Genomic DNA, 26,762 nt, shown 5'->3' on the forward strand with positions numbered 1-26,762 from the left:
ATCCAGTACCGTGCATCGAACCTGGACTGGCGACTCGTTTCATACATGATATTATACATGTTTCAATGCTATTCTCCCAAATCTCCCCACCCTCTCCCTCTCCCACAGAGTCCATAAGACTGATCTATACATCGGTGTCTCTTTTGCAGTCTCATACACAGGGTTATTGTTACCATCTTTCTAAATTCCATATATATGTGTTAGTATACTGTATTGGTGTTTTTCTTTCTGGCTTACTTCACTCTGTATAATAGGTTCCAGTTTCATCCATCTCATTAGAACTGATTCAAATGTATTCTTTTTAATGGCTGAGTAATACTCCATTGTGTATATGTACCACAGCTTTCTTATCCATTCATCTGCTGATGGGCATCTAGGTTGCTTCCATGTCCTGGCTATTATAAATAGGCTGCAATGAACATTGGGGTACACAAAAATATGGAACGCTTCACGAATTTGCGTGTCATCCTTGCGCAGGGGCCATGCTAATCTTCTCTGTATCGTTCCAATTTTAGTATATGTGCTGCCGAAGCGAGCATGAAGTTTGAGACTTTGAGGAGGAAGTTTGAGATGAAAATTTTCTGATATCGACTCATGACTGGAAGTCCTGTCAGGATTTGCAATTGTCTTCACTTAGGGGCAAAGAGTCTGACTGGTGATGTCAATGTGAAGACAGTTCATCTGTGCTCCTACCACGAAAATGTCCCAGCTTTGCACTTTCACATGTATTCACTCACTCATTTAATTCTCCCCATCTTCCTGAGACTGGTGCTGCCCCTCCCATCTGTTCTACCCACTCTCGTGTACACAGATAGCTTCCAAATCTCTGTCTCCAGCCCTGGCCCTTTTCATTAGCTTTTGCTCTGATTAGGGTTTCTAAGGGTACAGCCAGAAATGAGACAGATAGCATCATCCATCACAGGCTGGCTCCACCGCCTCAGGGAGAAGGTGGGCCATCAGGGCAGATTTTAACGGGCTTTTAGCAGGGGTGGGTGGGTGAGGGGGCAGGGAGAGCATCTCAGTGCTCTTTGGGCAGGGAGCACAGATTTGAGCGTACTGTATATTCATTCAGGGCTTCCCTGGCGGCTCAGTGGTAAAGAATCTGCCTGCCAATGCGGGAGACGTAGGTTCAATCCCTGGGTCAGAAAGTTTGCATGGAGAAGGAAAGGGCAATCCACTTCAGTATTCTTGCCTGGCAGGCTGCAGACTATGGGGTCGCAAAGAGTGGGACATAACTGAGCAACTGAACATACATGCATGTATATTCGTTCTTTCAACCCTGCACATTTACCGAGCTCACATCTAAGCAAGGCATGGGGGATAGAGGATCTGAGGACATCAACCTTGCTTTCAGAGAGCTCCTGGCCTATGGTGAGCCAAGGGCTGATGGAAGCTAAGGAAGGCAGTTCTTAAGAGGCAAGTGTGGGGCTGAACCTTGGTGATCCAGTGGTTAAGACTCCAAACTTTCAATGCAGGGGACTCAGACTCAATCCCTGGTCGGTGAACTAAGAGCCCATACTCCTTACCTTGTGGTGTGGCCAAAAGATTAAAATGCAAAATGAGGCAGGTGTAAGGAGTGGGGATGCACAAGGGGAGGTAAGTCCTGCAAGGACAGTCTTGCATCTCTTAGGAGTGGGACACAATTGCCAAGAAAGCTGCTTGACTCTGTGAGCGCTCCAAAGCAGGACCAAATTGCCGTCATCTTCATCTTCCCAGCAAAGCAGGGTGCTCAGTGAATATAAGCTGAAGGAAGAAGTGAATGTATAAGGTGTGATACAGAGTGACTAGCTGCTCCTTGAGGGGTGGCAGGAGAGGACGGAGGTTTTCTTAAAGATGGTGCTCTTTGAGCAGTAGCCAGAAAAAGGAATAGGCCTTTGCTAGGTAGATAAGCGGAGAAGGCAATGGCACCCCACTCCAGTACTCTTGCCTGGAAAATCCCATGGATGGAGGAGCCTGGTAGGCTGCAGTCCATGAGGTCACTAAGAGTCAGACATGACTGAGCGACTTCACTTTCACTTTTCACTTTCGTGCATTGGAGAAGGAAATGGCAACCCACTCCAGTGTTCTTGCCTGGAGAATCCCAGGGACAGGGGAGCCTGGTGGGCTGCCATCTATGGGGTCACACAGAGTCGGACATGACTGAAGCGACTTAGCAGCAGCAGCAGCAGGTAGATAAGACCAAGAGGAGATGCTGGGCAGAAGGAACAGCGGGTGTAATGTGCAGAGGCAGATGATGGAGAGCTACTGGAATATTCACTGGATGGTCCTCCAACGCTGGGAGGCAGGGCACACCCTGACTGGGCACATGATGAGGCTGGAGGTGGGCAGGGGCTGAACAGGACCTTGGATGCCATTCAGGGGGGTTGGGCTTTTGTGAATTTCAGGGAGCTGTGAATTTATGGATTCTAGGTAGGGCAGCGAAGTGGCCATTATGGGCTGGGGAAGGGGTGCTACCAAGGAGCATGCCCAGAGCCTCTCTTCCCACCCCACTTCAGTACTTTTGCCTGGGAAGTCCCATGTAACCCTGGCAGGCTACAGTCCATGGGGTCACAAAGAGGACACGACTGAGCAACTAACACTTTGACATTGACTATGTATCTCAGCCCCTGCCTCTCAGAAGTAGGAACCCAGGTTCTGCCTCCCAGACTAGGGGAGGGAGGTTTGTCTTACATGGCCTTAACATGACTGCCACCACTGATCTTAACAGCACCCCATGCCAGCTGGCACAAAGGAAGGAGTCCACAGATGGCCGAGCATGGAGCAGGTGTGGAACTGCCGTCGCCCAAACTTCTGGGTGATTCCTGCATGCCCGAATGACCCCCCAGGTTTCTAATGCTGGAGGCCCTTTGAGGTCATCTAACCCAGCCCTCCCATTCTACGGACGGGAACCCTGAGGCCCAGGGAGGGAAGCAACCTGTCCAAGTTTTCACAGCACAGTCAGGACTAGAGTCCAGGTCTCTGGCATCGCAGTCTGGTTTTCTGTCCCCAGATATATCTGTGCTCTTTTAGCTTGGCGACCTTTGGCTGGTGACTTAGCTGGGTGGTTTTGTCATCTGGAACGTGGTGACAACAATATCTCCCTTTCAGGCTTGTTGTGGGGAATAAATGAGATAATGCAGGTAAAGTGTCTCTGCAGCTTAACGTCTGGCAGGTGGTGTGTGCTCAGGAAGAAGCGATTGTTACTGCCCTTCCTCTCTGGAGTTTTGTTTCTGCTCCCAGCGTGTCATCCCACTGCCTGTCTCTGGTGGTGGGGTGTCCTGGGATGGTGCAAGGCTGCTACAGCAGCTGAGCTGGGGTGGGGGCACTTCTCAGATTGTCCGAGGAGGGCAAGGTCATGCCTTGGCCTCACTGAGTTCAGGACAAATACAAATTTTAAGAAGCTATCTTTGGTCTGGACTACAGCCCAATGGTATGTTCTTTTGGATTACAAAACAAAGTGAAAAATATTTTGAGAACGGCATGTGTAATTTTTCATGGGTGGGATGACTTTACCACGCAAGAGGACTTTCTCGTTTACAAAGGCACTTACAGCAGGATTCCTGTAAGTCACCAGTTCTGCACAGGCTTTCACTAAGGAGTCAGTTTCCCTAGCATGAGTCACATCCACTTTCTAGGAACAGACCTTCTGTTCCCCCACGGTCTTGTCACCCCTGGCCTTCCTGTAAGATTCCCATGAGCTTTGAGCTGAAGCAGCAGAATCCTGGAATGGGAGCAGTGCAGCCGCTATAGATTAAGTCCATCATGATTTTCATGGGCCATCAAGAAAGAAAAAGTGGGGCTTCCCTGATGGTCCAGTGGTTAAGAATCCACCATGCAATGCAGGAGACCTGGGTTGATCCAGGGTCGGGGAACTAAGATCCCACATCCTTTGGAGCAATTAAGCATTGACGCCACAACTAGAGTCTGTGGGCCTCATCGAAAGATCCTGCTTGACTCAGCTAAGACCTGACGCCGCCAAATAAATAAACAAATAATGGTGAAGAGATAAAATCAAAAGAAAAAAGAAAAAGCTGCTAATTGTAACTGACATGCAATTGATTGGGAAACAAGCCCCAGTTTCAGAAATGTTAAAATGTGAAAGACCACACATCTTAGAACCAATGTTGGAAAACCAGGGTCAGCTGGATGGGATAGAACCAATGGCAGAACACACAAGTAGGGGCCAGTCTCCAAATTCTACTCGGCTTAAGATTATTTAGTGGTTATTTTTTTCTGTATGAAAGAAACCACTAATATGTAGGTTTTGTGAGGACAGACACTGGTCTGTTTTCTTACCACTGTATCCCCATCGCTTCACACCCATAGTAGGTGTTCAACAAATATTTGCTCAACAAATAAATAAAACAGAGCCACCTTATAAAATATGTGGCAAACCCAGACAAGAAAATAAATCATTCATAATCCCCTCACTGTGGGTATTTTGCCTTATTTCCTTCGAGTCTTATTTCCCATGAATATGCTCTTTTATATACATGTAAACATAATGATTATTAGATTTAGCTCCGGGATGTGTTTTTGTATTTCTCTGTTAATATGAATGAAATGATGAAATGAGATGGTGTGGAAATGCTTTGAAGACTGTAAAATGTTTAACCAAATATCTTATTATTAGTTATAATAACCACAGCAATGCTAATATGAATGAGGCTGATTTTCTGAAAATATACTTCAAAGCCAACAACGAATTTGTCCTCTGAAGCTAGGAATATGTTCTCTTCCTGATCACCATGGGGAGTCCCTCTGTTTCATTTTGGGAAGAAAAAGAGACTTAAGGATTCTGAGAAGTTATCAGTCCCAGCCACTCACCTGGTCTAGAAATTTCTTCAGTGTCACTAGCAGAGGGTCAGTGGTGGGGGTGGAGGGGAGAACAGAGGGCATCTTTCAAGACAATGACACTGCTGTCCCTACAGAGAGTTTCCTTCTTTTTAACTTTCACTAGCAGTGAAATGAATTCCCCTATGGGTTTCAGGGAAGGCTGTTCATGTCTCCTGCATGGTAATAGCAACGTGGACATCAGAGAGATGTCAGTACAGGTAAGTCAATACAGGATGGGAGTGGTGATTACTTTCAGTAAACCACAAAGGAATATTTGCCTTGGACGACTTGCCCCGAATTCCCTGTTAGATAGTCAAAGACTTCACAGACACACTGATTAGTCTAACTCATGCCTGGTTCTTCCAAGGGAGGTGGGTTGATTCACATCACACACAGAAGGAGAACTGGCAATGATTCTCTCCTTGAGCAAACTCTAGCCAGGCTCCTCTACGCCCTGTTTCCATGAGGTCTCAACCTTGACCTACAAAGGCTAGGACAAACACGAACACAGCTTCTTCCTCCTTCCCTCCCTGCCTCCCTTCCTTCCTTTCTCGTCATTAGCACTTAATTTTCATTAAAATGAATACTTTGAATGGAGAGAGAACTTCAGATGGTAAAGACTATGCCTGCATTCCAGGAGATCCTCACCACTGTGGCTCAGACGGTAAAGTGTCTGCCTACAGTGTAGGAGACCTGGGTTCGATCCCTGGATCGGGAAGTTCCCCTGGAGAAGGAAATGGCAACCCACTCCAGTATTCTTGCCTGGAAAATCCCATGGACAGAGGAGCCGGTAGGCTACAGTCCATGGGGTTGCAAAGAGTCGGACACGACTGAGCGACTTCACTTCACTTCATGCCTGCATTCCAGGAGACCCAGGTTTGATCTCTGGATCAGGAAGATCTCCCCTGGAGGAGGGCATGGCAACCCACTCCAGTATTCTTGCCTGGAGAATTCCATGGATAAAGGAGCCTGGTGGGCTACAGTCCATGGGGTCACAAAGAGTTGGACACAACTGAGCGACTAACACACACATACACACACACACACACTTTGAGGAAGAACAGGATTAGAATAGTGTTTACAATCGACTTGTGAAAAATCACATTATATAAGGGAAATAAAAACAGGTGAGCAGAAGTTCAAAAAAGGTGCAGCTTGTATATATCATTGCGCTTGGATGAAATATGCTGCTCAGGGGAGCACATACTTAGGCCGCATGAGCCCAGGAGGACGACATCAACAGAGGACAACCCCCCAGGCAGCAATGCTGAATGCTGAATTCTCCAGCGAGCTCAAAAAATATTAGCATTTTGGAAACATTCAACTCGAGCTCTTTACAAAAACGACCGTCTCTTCAACATGTTTCTACACTAACGTGGTTTCTCACGGTTCAACCCAAGTTCCTGGGATGACCCAGCTCCCTTAAAGTACCTGCCTGAAGACTCAAGGCTGCCAAGTAAACTCAAGAGCTTACTGTTTGTTTTTTTGTGCCAGCATGGGAAGGCAGGACCCCTGTCTTCCTGCCTCTGCAGGAGGGGAGAAGCCTAACTATGATGGGGTTTTATTAGCAAACTCAGATGGGTTTCACATGCAATGACCACCCCCTCCAACTTTCCCCTTTTTTTGTAATTTTCAATTCCCTGACTCTGCTCAAGTGCCTTCTGTGTCCCACCCTTCCCCCTCATTTCCCCTTTAAAACGCCAAGTGCCTTCTGCACAGATTGAAGTCGAGTTCAGTTCATGATGAACCTTCTTCCCTACTGCAATGGTATATTACTCATTAAATCTGTCCTCGCCGCTTTAACCAGTATCTGACTTTGTTGATCTCTGACAGTACACCCAGGCTCATAGCTTGGGCTCCGGGCTCTCTGCATACCTTGACCTCTGAGTCTGTGTTCTCACTCTTCCTGACTCAAATCCTCAGCCCTGAACTTGGCTCCCTGCTGTCAGCTTCATGTCCTCTAGGATGATGTTTTCTGGTTGTTCCACTTGGCTCCCACCTTGCACACTCTTGAACACTCCACTTCTGCCCATGCCGTCTGCCTCCATCTCTGGGGCCTGTAGATGCTGGACCAACTTCCAAGCCTTCTCTACCCCTGCCTGGGAGCTGCCATCCCACCTGCTACGTTCTGCCATGGAGGTTGATCATGACCTTTAGCAACTGCCCGGGTGTTAAGTACAGTAAGTTCATGAGGCCTGTGCCATCAATGCTCTCCCAGAGATTCAAAAATACAGCTCTCTTAGAGATTTGGCTCAGATGTGAAGAATCTGCTTGCAATGGGGGAGACCGGGGTTTGATCCCTGGGTCAGGAGGATCCCCTGGAGGAGGGCATGGCGACCCACTCCAGTATTTTTGCCTGGGAAATCCCATGGAGAGAGGAGCCTGGGGGGCTACAGTCCATGGGGTTTCAAAGAGTCAGACACGACTGAGCAACTAACACTTTCTTCACTTAGAGATTTAAAAACAGTTTTTTTCTCTTTTTTTTTTCACTTAAAAATTATTTATTTACTGTATTTATTTATTTGCTGGACCAGGTCTTTGCTGCTGCTGCTGCTGCTAAGTCGCTTCAGTCGTGTCTGACTCTGTGCGACCCCATAGACGGCAGCCCACCAGGCTCCCCTGTCCCTGGGATTCTCCAGGCATAACACTGGAGTGGGTTGCCATTTCCTTCTCCAAAGTGTGAAAGTGAAAAGTGAAAGTGAAGTCGCTCAGTCATGCCCGACTCTTCTCGACCCCATGGACTGCAGCCTACCAGGCTCCTCTGTCCATGGGATTTTCCAGGTAAGAGTACTGGAGTGGGGTGCCATCGCCTTCTCCAACTAGGTCTTTAGATGTGGATTTTAAAGATGTGGATCTTTAGTTTTGGCATGTAAGATCTTAGTTGCAGGCATGTGGGATCTAGTTTCCTGACCATGAAATTGGTCCTGGGTCCCCTGCATTGTAAGTGTGGGGTTTGAGCCACTAGCCCACCACAGAAGTCCCTAAAACCAGTTTCCAGTACAGAAAATTGCTCTATAAAGTGGCTAAGTACTGGATGAAAAATGATTTGAAACATATATTAAAAACAAGCTGAGCTCTTAAGTTATGTGTGGATCTCTTTGCTCCTCCCTGTTCTCTAGGCTCTGCCTTCCTCATGCTTTAGAGCTGGGCTCCCTGTTGCTCATTCACCTCACTCTTCACTCCAGGCCTCCCAGGGCAAATTGTCTTGGGTGACCTGGTTTAGGATTCCCTCAGTGTCCTAGGCTCTCCAGCTTTTATTCTAAGCAAACCAGGAAATGAAGAGAAAAAAAAGCATCCATCCCAATGTCTCTCTGCAGTCCTGCTTTGAGACCTCCTCCCCACTGAGAATCTATGAAGGTCTCCCTTCTGAGACATGTAGCACATGTCACATCTATACGAGTCCATATTCCATGGACGTGCTGAATTGACGAAGCCATCCTGGCTGGCTGGCTGGCTGGGAGGGTCCCTCCCCTGGTGCTGAATCAGAGAGCAGACATTGACCCATGAAGAGGCTTCCCTCCGATCAAACTCTGAAACGGAGACTGATGCCTGCCTCTGTTCCTTCTTGCAGGCCACCTGGCATTGTATTAACAGAGTGATGAAACACACCAAACCCTAGCATCCACTGGCCTCCCACCTCACCATCACAAAGATTTTTCCCCAGAATCTTTTAGGGAAAAAAAAACCCAACCAGTTCACTTAAAAAGAAAACAAGCTGGTTTTCCCTCACGCCCAATTTCAGAATTGACAGGCAGTCCAGCAAAATCCACATACAGAGGTCAACGGATACCTTTCTTCAATTTCAGAGTGAGGGTTTTAACTGAACCCAACCCTACTCCTTCCAGCCTCCTGGGTGGACTGAGCCTTCCAGAAGTAAGAATCCTATTTCTCCACCTCACGTGGCTGGTGGCTTAGAGAGGCCAAGGACCCCTGATCCCAGAGACCCCAGGGGACTTACCCTCTGCTCCTGTGTGGCCACGAAAGTCTGGAACCCTGGTGCCACACCAAAGCCCAGCTCTTGGATGAAAGGTGGCTCAGACTGACTGTGGATCTGTACCTTCACGCCTGCTTCAAATGTCGTTTCCTCTGAAAGAACAAAGATGGACAGAGCCATGGGTCAGTGACAACGGAGGTTTGGGGATTCCTGGGGCTGAAGGACTCAAAGGGATGCTGGGAAGGCTCCACAGCAGAACCACAGCCCCCAGAGATGTATACATCTGCATCCCTGGCAACAGCAGCTATGTTACCCTACATTGGAAAAAGGACGCTACAGATGTAACCAAAGATTTGGAGATGGGGAAATTGTCCTTGGAGATCCAGATGGCCCAACAGGATCACAAGGGTCTTTAGAAGAGGGAGGCAGGAGGATCAGAGTCAGAGAAAAATGCTCTGCTTCTGGCTTTCAGGATGGAGGAGGGAGCCATAGGTTGAGGGATGTAGGCAGTTTCAAGAAGCTGGAAAAGGCAAGGGAATGGAATTTTCTCCTCGAGCCTCTAGTGGGAATGCAGCCCTGCAGATACCTTGAAATGCACTTTTGACTTCTGGCTTCCAGAACTGTAAGATAATAAATCTGGGTTGTTTGATGCCACTAATTTTGTGGCAGTCTGTTACAGTACTCATAAGGAAAGAATTCAGGTCATTTAGGCCAACAGCTCCTTGCTTCAGTCTCCAAAACTACAGAATGGGATTACAAAGTGAGTCAAGCACATATGCTTTTTCTTTTTCTTAACATTTTTTTTTTTTGGATTGGAGGATAATTGCTTTACAATGTTGTGTTGGCTGCACCTATGCTTTTTATTTACTAACTTCTGTACTGGGCCATGAGCTGAGTCGAGGTGAGGGGATCAGGAGAATGAAAACACAATGTTGCTGCAGTCAGAATAAAGATATGGGGCTTGTTTGCAAGCCCCTTGGAGCTGCAGGAAATGGGCAACTAGAAGAAAAGCTCCTCCCCTTTTTTCTCTTTCTGGCAGTGATGGAAGGCACGGCAGGAAGGGATGGGGCAGCAGGGCCTGGCTCATCCTATGTGTTGGTGCTCAAAATTAATTGGTGGGGAATGCACCTATGGGATCCTTCACCCTTTCCTGGGCCTCCTTCTCTGTCGTATTCTTTGCAAACAGCCTGAAGAACGAACTTTCCAAACTGCAAACCTGAGTCACTTATAAGGAGCCCAATTGCCTTCACCCGCCTCCATGCCAGCCTCCTTCTGGGCAGCCCTCTGCTTCATGGCATCACGTGGTTCAACCCATCAGGGCCACCGGATTGGCTGTTACCGATCCCTGATCAACAATCGGATTGGTTGTTACTGATCTCTGCTCGGCAGGGGTGCACACGCATCTCATTTGTCCTGGAATATCTTTCTACTCGGGCTTCCCTGGTGGCTCAGATAGTAAAGAATCTACCTACAATGTGGGAGAACTGGATTCGATCCCTGGGTCAGGAAGATCCCCTCGAGAAGGGAATGGCTACCCACTCCAATATTCTTGCCTGGAGAATTCCATGGACAGAGGAGCCTAGAGAGCTACTTGGTCCACCTGACTGAACATTGCCCTCCTCATCAATGAAGGTTCAACCCTCAGCCCCACCAGAGCAACTCCTTCTGCTTGCTTGTATTCTTCACATACACTTAGCAAAGCCTCTGCCACACCATATCATCATCCTTTATCTCACTGTCTTTTCCACTAGGGCATCTTACAGGCATCCAGGGAATGATTGTTGAATGGATGAGGGAGACATCTGTGATTCCAACCTCACTCACGCATTAAAGGGCAAGGCCAATCTAGAGTCCACATCAAGGAGTGTTCCAAAAGCAGAGAATGGGGAGAGGATGGGTAAATGCAGAAATCAGTTAAGATGAGGGGCGGTAGTGGTGGAGGTCAGAGGTCAAGGAAGGGGGATTGTCAACACCAGGGCCATAGCATGGGGACAGTCTGGGGACATGCTCTAAAGCTGGCACAGAGGAGAAAGGTGAGGAGGACGGAAGGGCTGGAGCCAGGCGTGTGACTGATCAGGGCTTGGGAAACTCTGGGGGCTGGTGACCAAGGCAGGGGAGAGGCCTGGAGCTGGTGAGAATTCCAAGGTCAGGGGCACAGGGCAGGTGGAATGGGAGGAAGGATGGGCAGGGCTCTCACGACCTAGATGAGGAGGACAGCAGCTGATACGGAGTTTAGACAAAAGAGGGCCTCGGCTGGGAATCCTTTCATATGCGTCCTCCTGGAGCAGGAGAGAGTCCCAGGGACATCTCCACTTTTCCTGCAGCCGGGTCAACTCTTCCGCCGTCTCTTTACCCAGATCGCTCCATCCAAACTCCCGCCCATGTCCCTCCGTGCTTGTGTCGAGCTGTCCGGTGGATGGTGGATGCCTCAAGAGAAGAGAGGGCTTCTTGCTCTGTCTGGTACCCACAGTCCAGCCCAGGGCTTAGCCCACAGCTCCATCAGGAAAGGGGAATGCCAGAGAAGGCGGACGGGGTGGGGAGAGGAGGGCTGAGCGGCCAGCTGTCAGGGGCTGTGTTTTCTAAGGCCCGCCCAACGAGCCTAAAGAACAGGCTGTGATGGGGGAGGAGAGTGAACACCGGTGATGCTGGGGGACAGGAATGCCCGTGCCTGGATGAACAAAAAGCACATTCAGTGAGCTGCAGGGGGGTGGGACAGGCGAGATGCCAAAACGCATTTTCCAGAGCTAGTGAAGCTGTGTGCCTGCGATATAAAAGCGAGCTTCGGAAACCTTCGAGCCTGTCAGACAGGCTCGGAGGAGGAGCCGGTGGTTACAGGGAGAAATGAGGAATGAGGACTTGGTGTCAGAAGGGCTGTGAGTAATGGGCAAGGCAGACAGCCAGGCATGCCTGTGTTAGCGAGAGCCGCCCAAGGCTTCTCAGACTGAGTTAGGGTTTGGATGGGGCGTTTATTCCAGAAAGCAGCTGGGGCTGGGCAGAGTAAATTCCAAAGTATTCTCGTATCGTTACAAACATGCAGCCACCGGATGAGCAGAAAACGATGAATCAGGTTTCTGCCTCCTTCAGGACAGTGCTGTCTAGAGGAACCTTCTGCGAAGACAGAATGTTTTATAATCTGTGTGATCCTACTTGGTACTGTTAGCTACAGGAAACGTGACTAGTGCAACTGAGGAACTGAATTGATAAATGAATAGATAAAAAAATAAATAACCCCCCCAACTTTTTTGAAGCATAGTTGACAAAATCATATGGTATTTAAAGGGCACAGTGGGATAATTTGATATATGTATACATTGTGAAAGGATCCTTCCCCCCTCAACGGGTTAATTAATATATCCATTGGAAGGAATGATGCTGAAGCTGAAGCTCCAATACTTTGGCCACCTGATGCAAAGAGCCAACTCATTGGAAAAGACCCTGATGCTGTGAAAGATTGAAGGCAGGAGGAGAAGGGGGTGACAGAGGATGAGATGGTTGGATGGCATCACTGACTCAATGGACATGAGTTCAAGCAAACTCCCAGGGATGGTGAAGGACAGAGAAGCCTGGTGTGCTGCAGTCCATGGGGTTGCAAAGAGTTGGACACGACAGAGCGACTGAACAACAGTCACGGCACATGTGTACCTTTTCCTGGCCTGCTTTATTCATCTATTTACTTTTTAGCCAATTGAATTTTAATTAATTAAAATTTAAAGGGTTCCACCTCTTATTAACATATACATCATTTCACATATTTACCTTTATCTGGCCTGCTTTATTTATCTGTTCATTATTTTATCCAACTGAATTTTAATTAATTAAAATTAAGTAGCCACATGTGACTGCTGACCACCTTACTGGCCAGTGTAGTTGTAGACTGTCAGCTGTGAGCAGACCCGAGGCATCTCAGAGCAGTGGGGGTGAAAAGGGCTTGAGCAGCCTGCTTCCCCATGCAGGTACCCTGCTGTGTCTCTTGTCCAGAAGCAGGAGATTTGGGCGGGGTGCTGAGCAGCAGAGCTGCGCATGTCTGTGGTCAGCCCACGCCCAGTCCCAGAGGCTCCCTGACCCTGTCCTCCCAGAGCACCACTCACTCTCACATCTCCAGATAAGACTTACTCTTCCTTCACAGAACTGCCCTCAGCTCCCCTCTATGGAGCAATTCTTCAGTTTGATAAGGCACAACAGTCCCCTCCAGTGCCTGCCCGGCACTCATCCCCTCGGCTCTTGCCTCTTCTGGACAAGGCTCACTCTCAGTGCAAATACAAAGACCCACTTTAAGAAATGATGCCATGAAGCCCAGATTGTTAGAACCAAAGGCTCAGCCCATGTTACCTCCAAAGGATACCAGAATAGAAGGCAAGTTGCAATCATGTGCAGTGCTCTGGGTGACCACTCCTGGGACTTTTCCTTTTATAAAAAAATTAATTAGAAAACCTTTCCTTTTAAAAAATATTTCTTTATTTTTGGTTGCACTGGATCTTCATTGTGGTGGGGAGGTTTTCTTCAGTTGCGGCCAGCGGGGGCTGCTCTTCATTGCAGGGCACGGGCTTCTCATTGCAGTGGCTTCTCTTGTTGCGGAGCATGGACTCTGGGTGCATGGGCTTCAGTAATTGTGGCACACGGGCTTAGTTGCTCCACACACGTGGCATCGTCCTGGACCAGGGATTGAACCCTTGTCCCCTGCATTGGCAGGCGGGTTCTTAACCACTGGACCACCAGAAGTTTCATCCCTAGAAATTCTGGTACTATGTCTCTGGGGTGAAGCTCGGGAATCTGCATGTCCAGGGATTCTGATACAAATTATATGCGGCCAAACACATGTGGGCAAGCAGTGATCTAGTGCAGAGAAGGGAAGTGATTTGGCCAAGGTCACACAGCAAGTTAAGAACAGAGCAGGGGTCAACACCCAGGCATCTTGACTCCCAATTTGGCACTCTCCCTTCCCCCAACTAGGAGTATGGTTTATTTCGTGTGAGCGGATGACCTGGTTCATAGCTCTGGGGGCTGGAGAAAGATAATATCCTTTTCATTGTCATATCCCTGAAAGTGCCTGGAACAGAGCAGAGCTCAGTAATTGTTTGTGGAATGAAGTGAATTAGTGAGGGAGTGTCCTCTGCTACGTTGACTGTTCCTGCCCTTGGACCTGCTGGGAGTCTGCCCAGGGTTTACGTGGACCCTGGGAAACACCAGCACCACCTACCGCCCAGAGATAGGATCCCTCCCGTGTTGCAGGAGGCAGAAGGCCTCATCTGCTGAGATGCCGCTGGGCTGCACACAAAACAACAGCAACAGCAGTGATAATAACAGTAGCCATAACTGGGACCATCTGCACAATTCTGGGAACCAAAAGAGAATGTGGGGCCCACTGTCAAAAACTTACTGAGAAACTCAAGATAGCAGTTGTTGTTCTTTAGTCACTAAGTCATGTCCGACTCTTTTGCGACCCCATGGACTGCAGCCCTTCAGGCTCCCCTGTCCCTGGGATTTCCCGGGCAAGAATACTGGAGTGGGTTGCCATTTTCTTCTCCAGGGGAACTTTCTGACCCAGGGATCGAAACCGTATTTCCTGCATCAGCAGGTGGATTCTTTACCACTGAGCTGCCATAGCAAAGCACCAAACCAAGAGTCTGGGATTTCCCTGGTGATCTGATGGTTAAGACCCTGTGCTTCCAATGCAGGAGGCATGGGTTTGATCCCTGCTTAGGGAACTAAGATCCTATATGCCGCGCAGAGCAGCCAAAACACAAAAAGCTCAAGAGTGTGACCCTCCTGAGCCTGTGTGACTGCAGTGCTCACACACCCACGAAGCCAACCCTGATGATAACCCTGCTTGGTGCTGGACAGAAATGTTCACATCTTCCTATTCCTTTTGCCACCAAATGATTCAACACTGAGTGGCTTCAAAGAGGGCAGGCTCCCGGTGCAGTGGAGGATTTGTTTACACATCACGAACACCAGGATTCAAAGCCCCAGAGAGAGACAGAGAGCAGAGAACGGGAAGTTACTACACGCACACAGCGTCAGAAGCCCTTGCTAATTGGGACCAAGCTGAGATCCTGATGGCCTAACATGAAAGGTGATGTTGAATCAGGAGGAAGGTAGTAAAGAGGCTTCAACCTGCAGAAACCAGAGTCTCCCAGCATTTTTTTTAGCAGCCGGGTCATGGTTGGCAGCAGGCAAAGGCGAGCATTTCCTGTGCCTGCAGAAAGGGCTGGGAAGCTCTGCGGGAAGAGATGGGGAGCGAGGGGCAGAGTGCATAATGGAGCAGAGAAAGCACATCGCAAGGAAAGCAGCTTATATCTTTAATCTTTGCGAATTACAGGAAGCGAACCGAGGCAATAAACACTGGAGAGAGGGAGGCAAAGAAGCGTCTGAAAATCTGGAGGAATTTTCTAGGCTAAGGCAAGGATGTACTGGCATAAAGCAATCTTGGGTTGGAGGAAACTGTAACAGTGGCTAGGATGGCTAGCTTGGGAGTGAAGGGTGGGAGGGAGGTCAGCCATACGGTGAGATGCATCTCAGCGCAGGATGGCTCTGCGTGTCCCCTCACCATCCTCTCCACTCTGCTCTCTGCTCCGGGAGCTGCCCTTGGGTAGAGTGTACTGCTGGCCTCCCTTGCCTTCTAGCTTCTGGTTGGCTTTAGCGAGTGGTGGGCCCAGGTGATAAACAAGGGGAGACAGGAGAGTCAGGCTGGGTTATTTAGTCTCTCCACTCTGTCCTCTGGTCCCTGTGGGTCAGCTGCATGCCACCTTGAAGGGCACAGCCCCGGGCTGGGGGACTAGCTCTCCATTCTGATATTGGCTCTTTCCTTGTTTCCCAGGCTTGGAAATGGCTCTCTCTGCTACCAGGCTCAGCACACAGCCCCATTGGCGTGTGCATGCATGCTAAGTCACTCCAGTCGTGTCCAGTTCTTTCTGACCCTATGGACTGTAGCCTGCCAGGCTCCTCTGTCCATGGGATTCTCCAGGCAAGAATACTGGAGTGGGTTGCCATGCCCTCCTCCAGGGGATCTTCCCGACCCAGGGATCAAACCTGTGTCTCTTTCGCCTCCTGCATTGGCAGGCAGGTACCACTAGCGCTGCCTGGAAGCCCCAGTGGTACTGCCTTCTTCAAGCCTTGCCTGCACCTTTGTGGACTAGCCCTTCACTAATCGTTCCTTGTATTACCCGGTCTGTGGGTGCTGCTGGTTTCCTGGTTGGATACTGACGGGGAGCATCCCCAGAGGGTATCTACCACCTCACCTCTGAGAGGCAGCAGGAGGCCCCTCTGCCCCAGTGTCCACTGAAGGGCAGCTGTTGGTTGGAGCGCAGTTGGGAATGAAAACCTCACTACCTGCAGGGGTAGTCTTTGGTTTCCAAAGTGTATCTTTGCACTGAGTTGAAAATTGCCTGCTTATAGATTTTATCCCCTTTTTCTAGCTCCACCCCTTCTTCCAGGATCTGAAGATATAACCACTGAAGCACTTTTTTTTAAAGTATTTTTAACTTATTTTCTAGGAGAATTTATTTAATCAATTTATTTATTTATTTGGCATATGGGTTCTTAGACCCCCGACCGGGGATCAAACACATGCCCCTGGCATTGGAAACATGGAGTCTTAACCACTGGACCGCCAGGGAAGTCCCACGGAGCACTCTTGTTTTCATGCTGACCCCAACAGAGCTGACCGCAGTGAATCTTTGTATCTGAAGTGCTCACTAGCTGAGGTGCGCTTAGGGATGTGCTTGGCTTGGCCAGGCATTTGTGGGGAGGGTCCTCGGACCCTCTCTCCAACCCCCCAGGAGAACCACCTGTCCTGCATGGCTTGTGGAGTTCCGGAGGTCCCATTTCTTACACTGGGTAGGGTTAGCGTGGGCACAGCTTGTGCCCAGAGACAGAGCATCCCTTTCTCAAAGAAGTAAACCGGGCTTTCTGAGCCAATGGACATGCAAGCTTCTGGTATTTGGAGGGTCAAAACCTGAGAACACCCAGGACAGTTGGTTAGATGCTTGCGGCTTGAGGGTCAGGCAGGGTGAGGGTTAATGTTAGGTCTTGGTTATGCAACAGAGAAGTGCAATTCTATTAAACAGAACGGTTACCAAACATACATTAGAGAAGGCACCGAATGTGGAGTTGGGTCTAGGCTCATTACAAAAAGATTTATTTCAAGGATTATTTAAATAATGAGTTTCCCTAGTTCATTCAGGCTCAGAGATTATAAGTGACTGAGAGGGCTGATAAGTCTGGGAGGGTAACCAGCGGGTAGGAGAAAGTGCCAAGTCTCTGCAACTATAGGGGAAGTTGGTGAATGATTAGGATTCTGTTGATAAAGATTCTGTTGACGCACCCCGCCAGCAGAAGTTAGGTCCCACCAGATTGCTGAACAGATCCTGTATATAGATTGCAAATCTTGTTCAAAGCATTATCAAATTCATAGCAACTTTTTGTTATTGAATTTTTTTCAATAAATGAATGTTAAAAACACGATAGCATTCACGTGTGGGTGATGTCTGAGAAATATCCAGGGTGTTAAAAAGGCATCCTCGTATTTCCAAAGGATGGGAACAGTGGTCTAGATCAGAGCTTCTCCTACTTGAATGTGAGTCATCGGGGATCCTGTTACCAGGCAGACTTGGGATGGGGTCTGAGCTCTGCATTACTAGGGAGCTCTCTAGGGATGCCAGTGCTGTTGGCTGGAGGACCACACTGTGGGTAGCAGGACCCGCAGGAGAAGATCTAGGCTGCAGCAGAGCACACCAGGCCTGTGGAGGGCTGGTCTCTGCCTACCTCTCCAGCCCCAGACCTCACCCCTGGACCCAGCCACCTCGGGACACCAGGGGCTGGGCCTGGCCTTTGCACTCAATTCCCCTCCCTCTGCATGGCATTTCCCCTCCCTATGACTTATCCCCTCCTCTGACCCTCACATACTGCCCAGCCACCTGGCAAACAGGCCTGAGCATGGGACCAGAGGTCATCTCCTTTCTGAAGCCTCCTTGAGAAACACTTTTCTTCTCTTCCAGAACAATTTATCTCCTCCTTTGTACCCCAGCTTTCCTCTATCTGTCTTAACACTTCGAGGCATTTAATTGCTTACATGTGTCCCAAGCAGAGTGCAATTGCCTGCTATTCCTTGAGGCATTTAACGTGAGAACCCTTGGATCAATGAGTTTCCATGTCCTACATAAAAGGAGCCCTTGGGATAGCCCTAGACCGTGAATGCTTTGAAAACCTGGACTGGGCCTTACATCTGTATCCCTGAGTGTCGGGCACACAGTAGGCTCTGTGAGATGTGAGCTCTGAACTGGGGCTGTTTCATCCACCTCCTAGATGGTCCCCTCCGACCATTGCCTGGCTGCCTGGGAGATTTAACTAGAGCACCTGCATAGCACTTGGCATCTGCATGAAGCAGGTCTTCACAGATTGATCTGCTTACTTGATGCCTGCCTTCAGGAGTGCTTCTGACTCATGGCAGCATTTCTCCAGATTCTTTGGCACCTGTGGAGACCACCTCTCCAGGACAAAGGTCCACTCTTGAGAGCAAGCTCAGAATCACAGCTGGCTGCATGCAGCATAGTCGGGTGCTCTAGACTCTCAGAACTCAGCCAGAGCCCACACCTGTCCTTGTGGAGAGGTCCTTGGTACCAGGCACTAGCACAAAAGTCTCTCCCGGAGGCAGAGATGTTAGGGAAACCATAGCAACCATCTCCCTCCACTCTTGCTCTGTCCCATTTGTGATGGGGGCTGGGAACCATACTACCTCTGAGAGTTGCTCAGGCCCTCCAGCTATATGGAAAATTTATGATTATTTTTTAATTTAATTTTAATATTGATCAAAGCAATACATGTACATAATTTTAAGAGCCAAATGGTACCTCAAGGCTTTTAATGAAAAACAGTATTTTCCTGCTCCACCTCTCCCCATCCCCTGAGACACACTCCTCAGAGGCAATTACTCTCAAGAGTTGGAGCTGTTTCTCCCAGAACTGACTTTCATAGTTTCATGGACATCAACTGCTTGACAGTTATTTCTTGATTTTTATAACTTTTAAGTATTATCTACTGAATTTCCACCATGGGAGCTGAAGCTGTAAGCTCCTTATATGAAATATCCTGCATACTCCCTTGCCTTTCACCTAGACGTCAGTATCCAGCTTTCACTTAATTATGACTATGCAAATATTACCCACACCCCAGCCTTAGAGTATATAACATTTTTGATCTCTTCCTTGTGAAACTATTTTGTTTTTCCTAATTTTTTTTCTTTTTGTTTTGTTTGGCTTGTACCTATGGCAGAAATAGCAAAAAAAAAAAAAAAAGATCAAAGTTATAGAAAGAGCGGAAAAGTGGTTGCCAAGGGCTGGGGGTGGGTGGAATGGAGAAGGTAGTAAAGGTGTACAAATGTACAAACTTTCAGTTATAAGATGTCTAAGGTCAGAAGATTTTATGTAAAACATGGTGACTATGATTGATAATACTGTAACATATCTTTCTGATCCAGAAACAAAACCCAGGTCTCCTACATTACAGGTGGATTCTTTACCATCTGAGCCAACAGGGAACCCAAAGTGTTAACTGTCCAGGAGTGTCAGACTCTCTGCAACCCCATGGACCCATCAGGCTCCTCTGTCCACGGAATTCTCCAGGGAAGAATACTGGAGTGGGTTGCCATTCCCTTCTCCAGGGGATCTTCTCGACCCAGGGATTGAACCTGGGTCTTCAGCATTGCAGGCAGATTTGTCACCATATGACCATCAGGGAAGCCCTTCAGTTCAGTTCAGTTCAGTCGCTCAGTCGTGTCCAACTCTTTGCGACCCCATGAATCGCAGCATGCCAAGCCTCCCTGTCCACTCCTCCCGGAGTTCACTCAAACTCACATCCATCGAGTCAGTGATGCCATCCAGCCATCTCATCCTCTGTCATCCCCTTTTCCTCCTGTCCCCAATCCCTCCCAGCATCAGAGTCTTTTCCAATGAGGTGGCCAAAGTACTGGAATTTCAGCTTTAGCATCATTCCTTCCAAAGAACACCCAGGGCTGATCTCCTTTAGAATGGACTGGTTGGATCTCCTTGCAGTCCAAGGGACTCTCAAGAGTCTTTTCCAACACCACAGTTCAAAAGCATTAATTCTTCAGTGCTCAGCTTTCTTCACAGTCCAACTCTCACATCCATACATGACCACTGGAAAAACCATAGCCTTGACTAGACAGACCTTTGTTGGCAAAGTACTGTCTCTGCTTTTCAATATGCTATCTAGGTTGGTCATAACTTTCCTTCCAAGGAGTAAGCGTCTTTTAATTTCATGGCTGCAATCACCATGTGCAGTGAAGCCCTTAAGGGAGCAGAAATTAAATGTTCTACTCTTGATATATCAAATATATTTGAAACCAAATTCTATCCTTACTTAATTAATAGGTTGCTGGATATAGAGTTCTCTCTTAGACAAGAAAGATTCCTGCTCCCTGGGCCCTGCCCCAAATTTGAAGGCATTCTGCGTCTTCTGGCTTCTACTGCATGCATTGAGAAGTTGATTCTAATTTTAGATTCTAGGTATTTGACTGGTTTTTTCCTCTCCAGAACCTTTTGAAATGTTCTCTTTGTGAGCCTGAATTTTGCAAGGATGCATCTTGGTCTGGTTCTCTTGCCACTTATTGCAGATAGGACTTAATGAATTCTTTCATTATGGAAAATCATGTGGGTCAGTTGGGAATTTTTCTTATTTTATTTCTTTGGCAACATCTTCTTCTCCACTCTCACTTTTGTAATTCTAGAAATCTTAGTTGTAGGATGTTGAGCTTTCTCGGTTTGCTTTCTCATTTTTGCATTTTTTTCTCTCCCATTTTCCATCTGTTCGTCTTTTTTGTTTTACTTTTCAGGCAATTTCCTCAATTCCAATCCTTCTGTGGGTTTAAAAAATGTTTGCAATCATATTTTTAATTTTCAGTAGGTTTAAAAAAATTTTTTTCTTTGGATGTTACTTTTTAATAGCATCCAATTTTAATAGCTGGTGTTTACAAATGCAGTATCATCTCTTACCTCTTGAGAATTTTAATTAAAATGTTTTGAAGTTTCCTTCTGCTTTCTGCATTTATTTTTTATTTATCAGACACGTACATAGTGCCTGATATTATTCAGGCACTTTGCTAAGTGTTTCACAAAAATATGAACCCATATCTACCTTCCTAACAACCTTAAAGAATAGATAATAATATTATTCTCGTTTTAGAGATAATGGAACTGAGGCTCAGAGAGGCTAAGTAACTTGTCTGAGGTCACGCAGCTGGTAAGCTGAATAGCTGAGATTTGAACCAAGGCTCTAGAACTCATGCCATTAACCATTATCTCTATTTCCTCAAAGTTTCTTTTCTGTTTATTTGGTTTTGATTCCTTTCCTGTTAGTGTGTGAGCAGGCTCAGTCGCTCAGTTGTGTCCAATTCTGCAACCCCGTAGACTGTAGTCCGCCAGGCTCCTCTGTCCGTGGGATTTCCCAGGCAAGACTATTGGAGTGGGTTGCCATTTCCTTCTCTAAGGGATCTTCCTAATCCAGGGATCAAACTCAAATCTCTTGCATTGGCAAGCAGATTCTTTTCAATTGTGCCACCTGGGAAGCCCCTTTCTGTTAAGTGGCTTCTCTCAAGGGCTTGACTTTTTGACTCTCCATTCATCATTAAGAGTTAGTGTCTGGACAGTCTTCTTTGTATGTGGGAGGATTACCAGGGGATTTCACCCTAGGATGATCTAACTGTATGGGGACTTCTGCCTGTCATTCTCTGTGGGTATTTTCTCTTGAGCTGGTCAGTGTCTCCAGGCTTCTGGTTAGGGGTGGGAGGGGTAGATTAGTCTGACTGAGGACCTCACTACTCAGGAGGCAGAAGCTCATTGTATCTCCCTGGTTTCTACACAGCACCTCACCCCTGCCCTCGGTTTTGTTTTTCCCCTTTCTTAAAATTAGTTCATTTTTTTCTTTAAAAAAAAAAATTAATTGGAGGCTCATTACTTTACACTATTGTAGTGGTTTCTGCCATACATTGACATGAATCAGCCATGGGTGTACATGTGTCCCCGATCCTGAACCCCGCTCCCACCTCCTTCCCCATCCCATCCCTCAGGGTCGTCCCAGTGCACCAGCCCTGAGCACCCTGTCTCATGCATTGAACCTGGACTGGCAATCTATTTCACATATGGTAATAAACATGTTTCAATGCTATTCTCTCAAATCATCCCACCCTTGCCTTTTCCCACAGAGTCCAAAAGTCTGGTTTTCCCCAGTCCAGAGCCCATCTATTTCTTTTTTAAAATGAATTTACTTGTTCATTTATTTATTTGGCTGCAGTGGGTCTTAGTTGTGGCCTGGGGCTCTTTGCTGCCACGTGCAGTATCTTTTATTGTGCTGCACGGACTCTCTAGTTGAGACACAAGGACCTAGTTGCTCCCTGGCATGCGGGAGGGGGTTCCCTGACCAGGGATCGAACCCGTGTCTCATGCATTGCAAGGCAGACTCTGAACTGCTAGACCACCAGGGAAGTCCTGAGCCTATCTATTTTTCAATCTGATTTTTTGCTCGGGTGTAAAGAGATATTTGGTTGCATAACTTCTTTCACAGACTTCTAACTAATCCTCCTAGTTTTAGCTGCACCTCTCATCCTCATTGTCTGCAACATCTGATGCCTCCAATCCTCATCCTTTCTCAAGGAAGGGGGTTGTCTATGGACAGAACTGTTTGGCTTTAATCAGTTTCCCTGTGCAGACCCCGATCCTTCAGCCTTGTCTGCTCTGACCAGTCAATTAACATCTGCTCTCCACTTTCCATAAACTTGCTGACAACTACTGTTCTCTTCTTTCCCATCTTCTTTGGCCTTGTGGGTTTATACTTGAAAAAAAAAAATTCTCAATTGCCATTTAGGAGAGATTTGGGAGGGAGCCTCCATACAAAGTTATGTTCATTCCACTGTGTCCAGTCAGAAGTTTAGACCATAATCTTCCCTGAGGTTCAGTGGGCACATCATGGGCTCCTTTTACCATTCCAGGAGAAGAGGGATAGAAGTAGAACTGATCCCAGGATGTACACAAGCCATAGGACCAATGGGTGCTTTTCATTCCCAATAGCATCAGCTGCCCATTCAGCCTTTTTTTTTTTTAATTTTAAGAAAGATTTACTTTTATTTTTATTTCGCCATGCCTCGTGGCACATGGGATCTTAGTTCCTCAACCAGGGATTGAAAGCACCATCTTAACCCCAGACCAGAGAAGTCCCACTTACTCAGTGGTTTTCAAATTGGGTTCCTTGGAGCCCTAGGGTTCCTCAGAGAGTCTCAAGGTTGGCCACAGTGGAGCATGGAGAAATTAAACTATCTCCAGTTGAACCAGAGCAGCTCTTCCTTTATCTGCTTTATATATTGGGGCTGTGCTAAACCTTTTGTTCAATACAAGGATTCTGCTATGGGAAAAAAAAAGAGGAAAAAAATAGAAAGGGAGAACAGCAACAGACCTATCATTATATGCCATTCTGTCTCCAAAGATGTCACTGGAATATTTTTTTCTGAGATATTTTTATGGCTGTGCCTTTACAATCACTTTTTTGAGTTTTAAAGGAATGCAGTGGAAGGAGACTTGCTTGTGGGTCCATAAGTGGGTTTTCAGCTGGGTTCAACTACTTAGCAAGGTGTGTGTTCTTGGGGAGCTTCCTCAACCTCTCTGGGCTTCAGCTTCTTTATTTTGCAATGGGGATTATACCTTGTTTGGAGGGTCACTTTGGGGATTCATGGGACAGAATGTTCATGGCATTGGTGGCTCAATGGTGAAAAAAAAACAACAAAAACTGATGGCAATGAAAGAGACTCAAGTTTGATCCCCGAGTCGGGATCAAAGATCCCCTGGAGAAGGAAATGGCAACCTACTGTGGTATTCTTGCCTGGAGAATCCCATGGATGGAGGAGCCTGGTGGGCTACAGTCCATGGGGTTGCAAGAGTTGGACACGATGTAGTGACTGAACCAACCAGCCACCCTGGTCCCATCACCGTGCACAGTACAGCGATATTTTCTCTCTCTCAACAAATGTATCAACAGATATCTATTGCCCTGGTATATGTCAGTGAGGCAGACAGTCCAAGATCCCTAACCTTTTGTAGCCTGTGTTTCAATAGAGACAGATTCACAACCCCAAATATTAGTAAATAAGTAACTCATATGGCATACTTGAAGATGACATGATGTGGAACAGAGGACAAGCAAAACAGATAAGGAGGGGTGAGGAGTGGGGTGGAGTGCAGTTTTAAATAGGGCAGTGAGGGGAGGTGAGAGCTAAGCAAGACTTGACGGAGGTGAGGGCATGAGCCACATGGTCCGAGCAGGCAATTCTAGGCAGAGGGAATGGAGGATGCAGGTGCTCAAAGGGAAGCTTTCCTGGGGTGTATAGGGAGTCACAGGGAAGTCAGAGTGGCTACAGCCACGTGAACAGGGGGCTGAGTAGGAGGAAATGAGCCTGGGGAGATGATATGGGGCAAGGTATCGACTCTATTAGAGCGAGGACTCTCAAAATAATTTCTATGCTTAAAAATATAACATCAAATTCATTTTCCCCCAACACTAGGATTTGGGGACATCAAGGCAGAGTTTACTTGATTAAAAAGTATATTTTCAAAACTTCCCTGGCAGTCTAGTATTAACAGTTAAGACTTCACCTTCCAATGCAGGGGGTGCAGGTTTGATCCCTGGTCTGGGGAGCTAAGATCCCACATGCCTTGTGGCCAAAAAACCAAAACATAAAACAGAAGCAACACTGAAATAAATTCAATAAAGATTTTAAAAATGGTCGACATTAAAAAAATCCTTTAAAAAGTGTATTCTCAAAAGGGACCTACTGCATAGCACAGGGTCTATGCTATCTGCTCAATATGCTATCTACACAATATCTGCTCAATATTATGTAGCAACCTAAATGGGAAAATAATTTTAAAAAGAATAGATATATATGTACATATAACAGAATCACTTTGCTGGACACGTGAAACTATCACGGCATTGTTAATCAACTATAATCAATACAATATAAAAAGTTTAAAAAAAGGAAATATAAAAATAAAAAATTAAAGTGCATTAATATTTTAAAAAGTGTATTCTACATCAGCTTGAATGAAGGCGATAATTTTGAGCCTGTCTGTCTACAATGCAAGTCTTTAGCGAGCTCCCAGCACACTGATTCCAGTTTGCTCAGATGTAACCCATCTCCATGCTCACCCCTACCTCCCTGAGAAGGGCCATTCCCAGGACTGGCGTGTGGAACCCAGCTCCCTCAGGGCTCCCTTGTCCTTCCATAGACACGCCCAGTGTCACTGATTGGCCCAGGGGAGAGCACCTGACTGGGCTGGGCCAATGAGTCCCTTCCTTGTTTTTCTCTTTTTAATAGAACAATGGGAGACTCAGAGTGGCCTTTCCCTGACGGTAGGATGTGAAAAATTATAAATCTATTGGGAGCTATGTGTGAAAAGATACATGTGCGGAGAAACCCTGTCTCTAGGGAGAGAGAAAAAAGCAAATCAGAGAGAGGAGAGGTAACAGAAGGGGTGAAAGCCCGAGGAGGCGGGTGCTCTTGTTTCCAGGTGCTTCTTGTGCCGCCCCTTTGCCTTCCCGCAGCTGGGTTGCTGAAGCTTGCCTTGGATTCCAGGGGTAATACAATTCTTTAATGCCCAAGCTTGTCTGAATCTGGGTTTTCTCATGTGCAGCCTAGATAACCCACTGCTTATTTCTTTTATCTTTGAAGTTACTCAGAGGCATCTACACAGAGTTTCATTTTTAACAACCTCCCACCTGCCTTCAATTTAATTTCCTTTAGCAAAATGCTGGTCGTGAAATCTGCACTTCTGTAGCCTAGGACAGCTTTTCAGTCCTTTTTCTATTTTGTGAGGTCCTCCATGAAAAAGAAGGTTTTCCACGGTCAAAAACATTAGGGAAATAAATGCTTTATGCAACATTCCTATCTTGGAGATTCATAATGTGATGTATGGAGAATCCCCGCCCTGAATTAACGTGTTTAACTCTGCCTAACCAGGGTTCTCCAGATCATTTTTATTCCTGTAACATGTAACATCCAAAACTCAGGATTTGGGGGCATGCTGTCCAGGTCCATCTGTGACTGAGCCTGCCTTCTCTAAAGTGGCGTATTTCCAGGGTGCCTTCCACAAGGATATTTGACCAAGGAGGCATTGTCAGCCTGGGGGAAAGGACATTTTTGATCGATTTTGTAGTCACTTTCTACTTGCTAAGCATGAGTCCATAGGGCTGGGTCCACCCAAAGTGGATGTCTTTTCCTTATTCACTCTTTGGCACCAAAGGTCCTCCCTGTAGGTCAGAGTTACACCCAGAAGCATGGCTCCCTCAGTGCTTCCTGAAATTTCTGAGAAGTGAAGCAAGAATGTCCCAGAGGCTCTGCTTTGAGAATGAGCTACCCAGAGGATAAAGTGCTCCAGGACCCTTGCGTCAGCGTAGGATATTTGGAACAGTCTCTGCCTCTGGGATGGTCTGACCATCCTCCTCCTATCTACTGGTTGTCATTATCAACCTTGACTGTTTAGAGTTTGCAGAGAGTGCTCATCTGATCTGCTGGTAAAGGCAGGGCTGAGTGTTCGATCATGGGTCTGACTCTATAAAGTTACTTCCCTGTTCTACTTCTCTGCCTCTGTCATCAAGCTGTCTGTGGCACTCTCTCAACAGCCAGCTTTCCATTCCTTTCTCCTCCATCATCACCCATCTCTCTTCTCTAAGGACTCAGGTTCCTTTTCCTGGGGATTGAGGAGAATTGGAAAGGTCAAGGAGGCAAGGTGGCATCCGTGGGGCCACCTGGCTTGGCAGGTCAGGAAGGCGGCTCCCTCCCAAAGACCAAGGTGGAATGAGGCTTGGCCATCCCCTCAGTCTTTGGGAGCAATGACCAAAAAGCAGAGTGTGGCCACACCTCCTCAAGTGGCCTTAAAGACAAACATCCCTCACTCACCAGAGCCCCCTCTTGTCCTTCAGCAGGTGTGTGGACGTCAATTCCACCCACTTC

General features: G+C 47.3%; 1 protein-coding gene and 1 non-coding gene across 2 annotated transcripts in view; both read right to left on the reverse strand.

Annotated features, from left to right (window-relative positions):
- ASIC2 (acid sensing ion channel subunit 2) overlaps positions 1-26,762 on the reverse strand; it is a 295,279-nt gene that overhangs the window by 69,336 nt on the left and 199,181 nt on the right. Inside the window, exon 3 of the mRNA XM_086360270.1 lies at positions 8,774-8,901. Within this exon, the coding sequence (XP_086216396.1) occupies positions 8,774-8,901 (128 nt within the window). The remainder of the gene's footprint in view (positions 1-8,773; positions 8,902-26,762) is intronic.
- LOC147352534 (U6 spliceosomal RNA) lies at positions 433-539 on the reverse strand. The gene has a single exon (XR_015148463.1). It is a non-coding gene; the product is annotated as a U6 spliceosomal RNA (small nuclear RNA).

This window comes from Bos grunniens, chromosome 19, assembly GCF_055505025.1.
Source record: "Bos grunniens cultivar Pamir isolate PY7600 chromosome 19, Bosgru_T2T1.0, whole genome shotgun sequence".
Taxonomy (NCBI): Eukaryota; Metazoa; Chordata; class Mammalia; order Artiodactyla; family Bovidae; genus Bos; species Bos grunniens.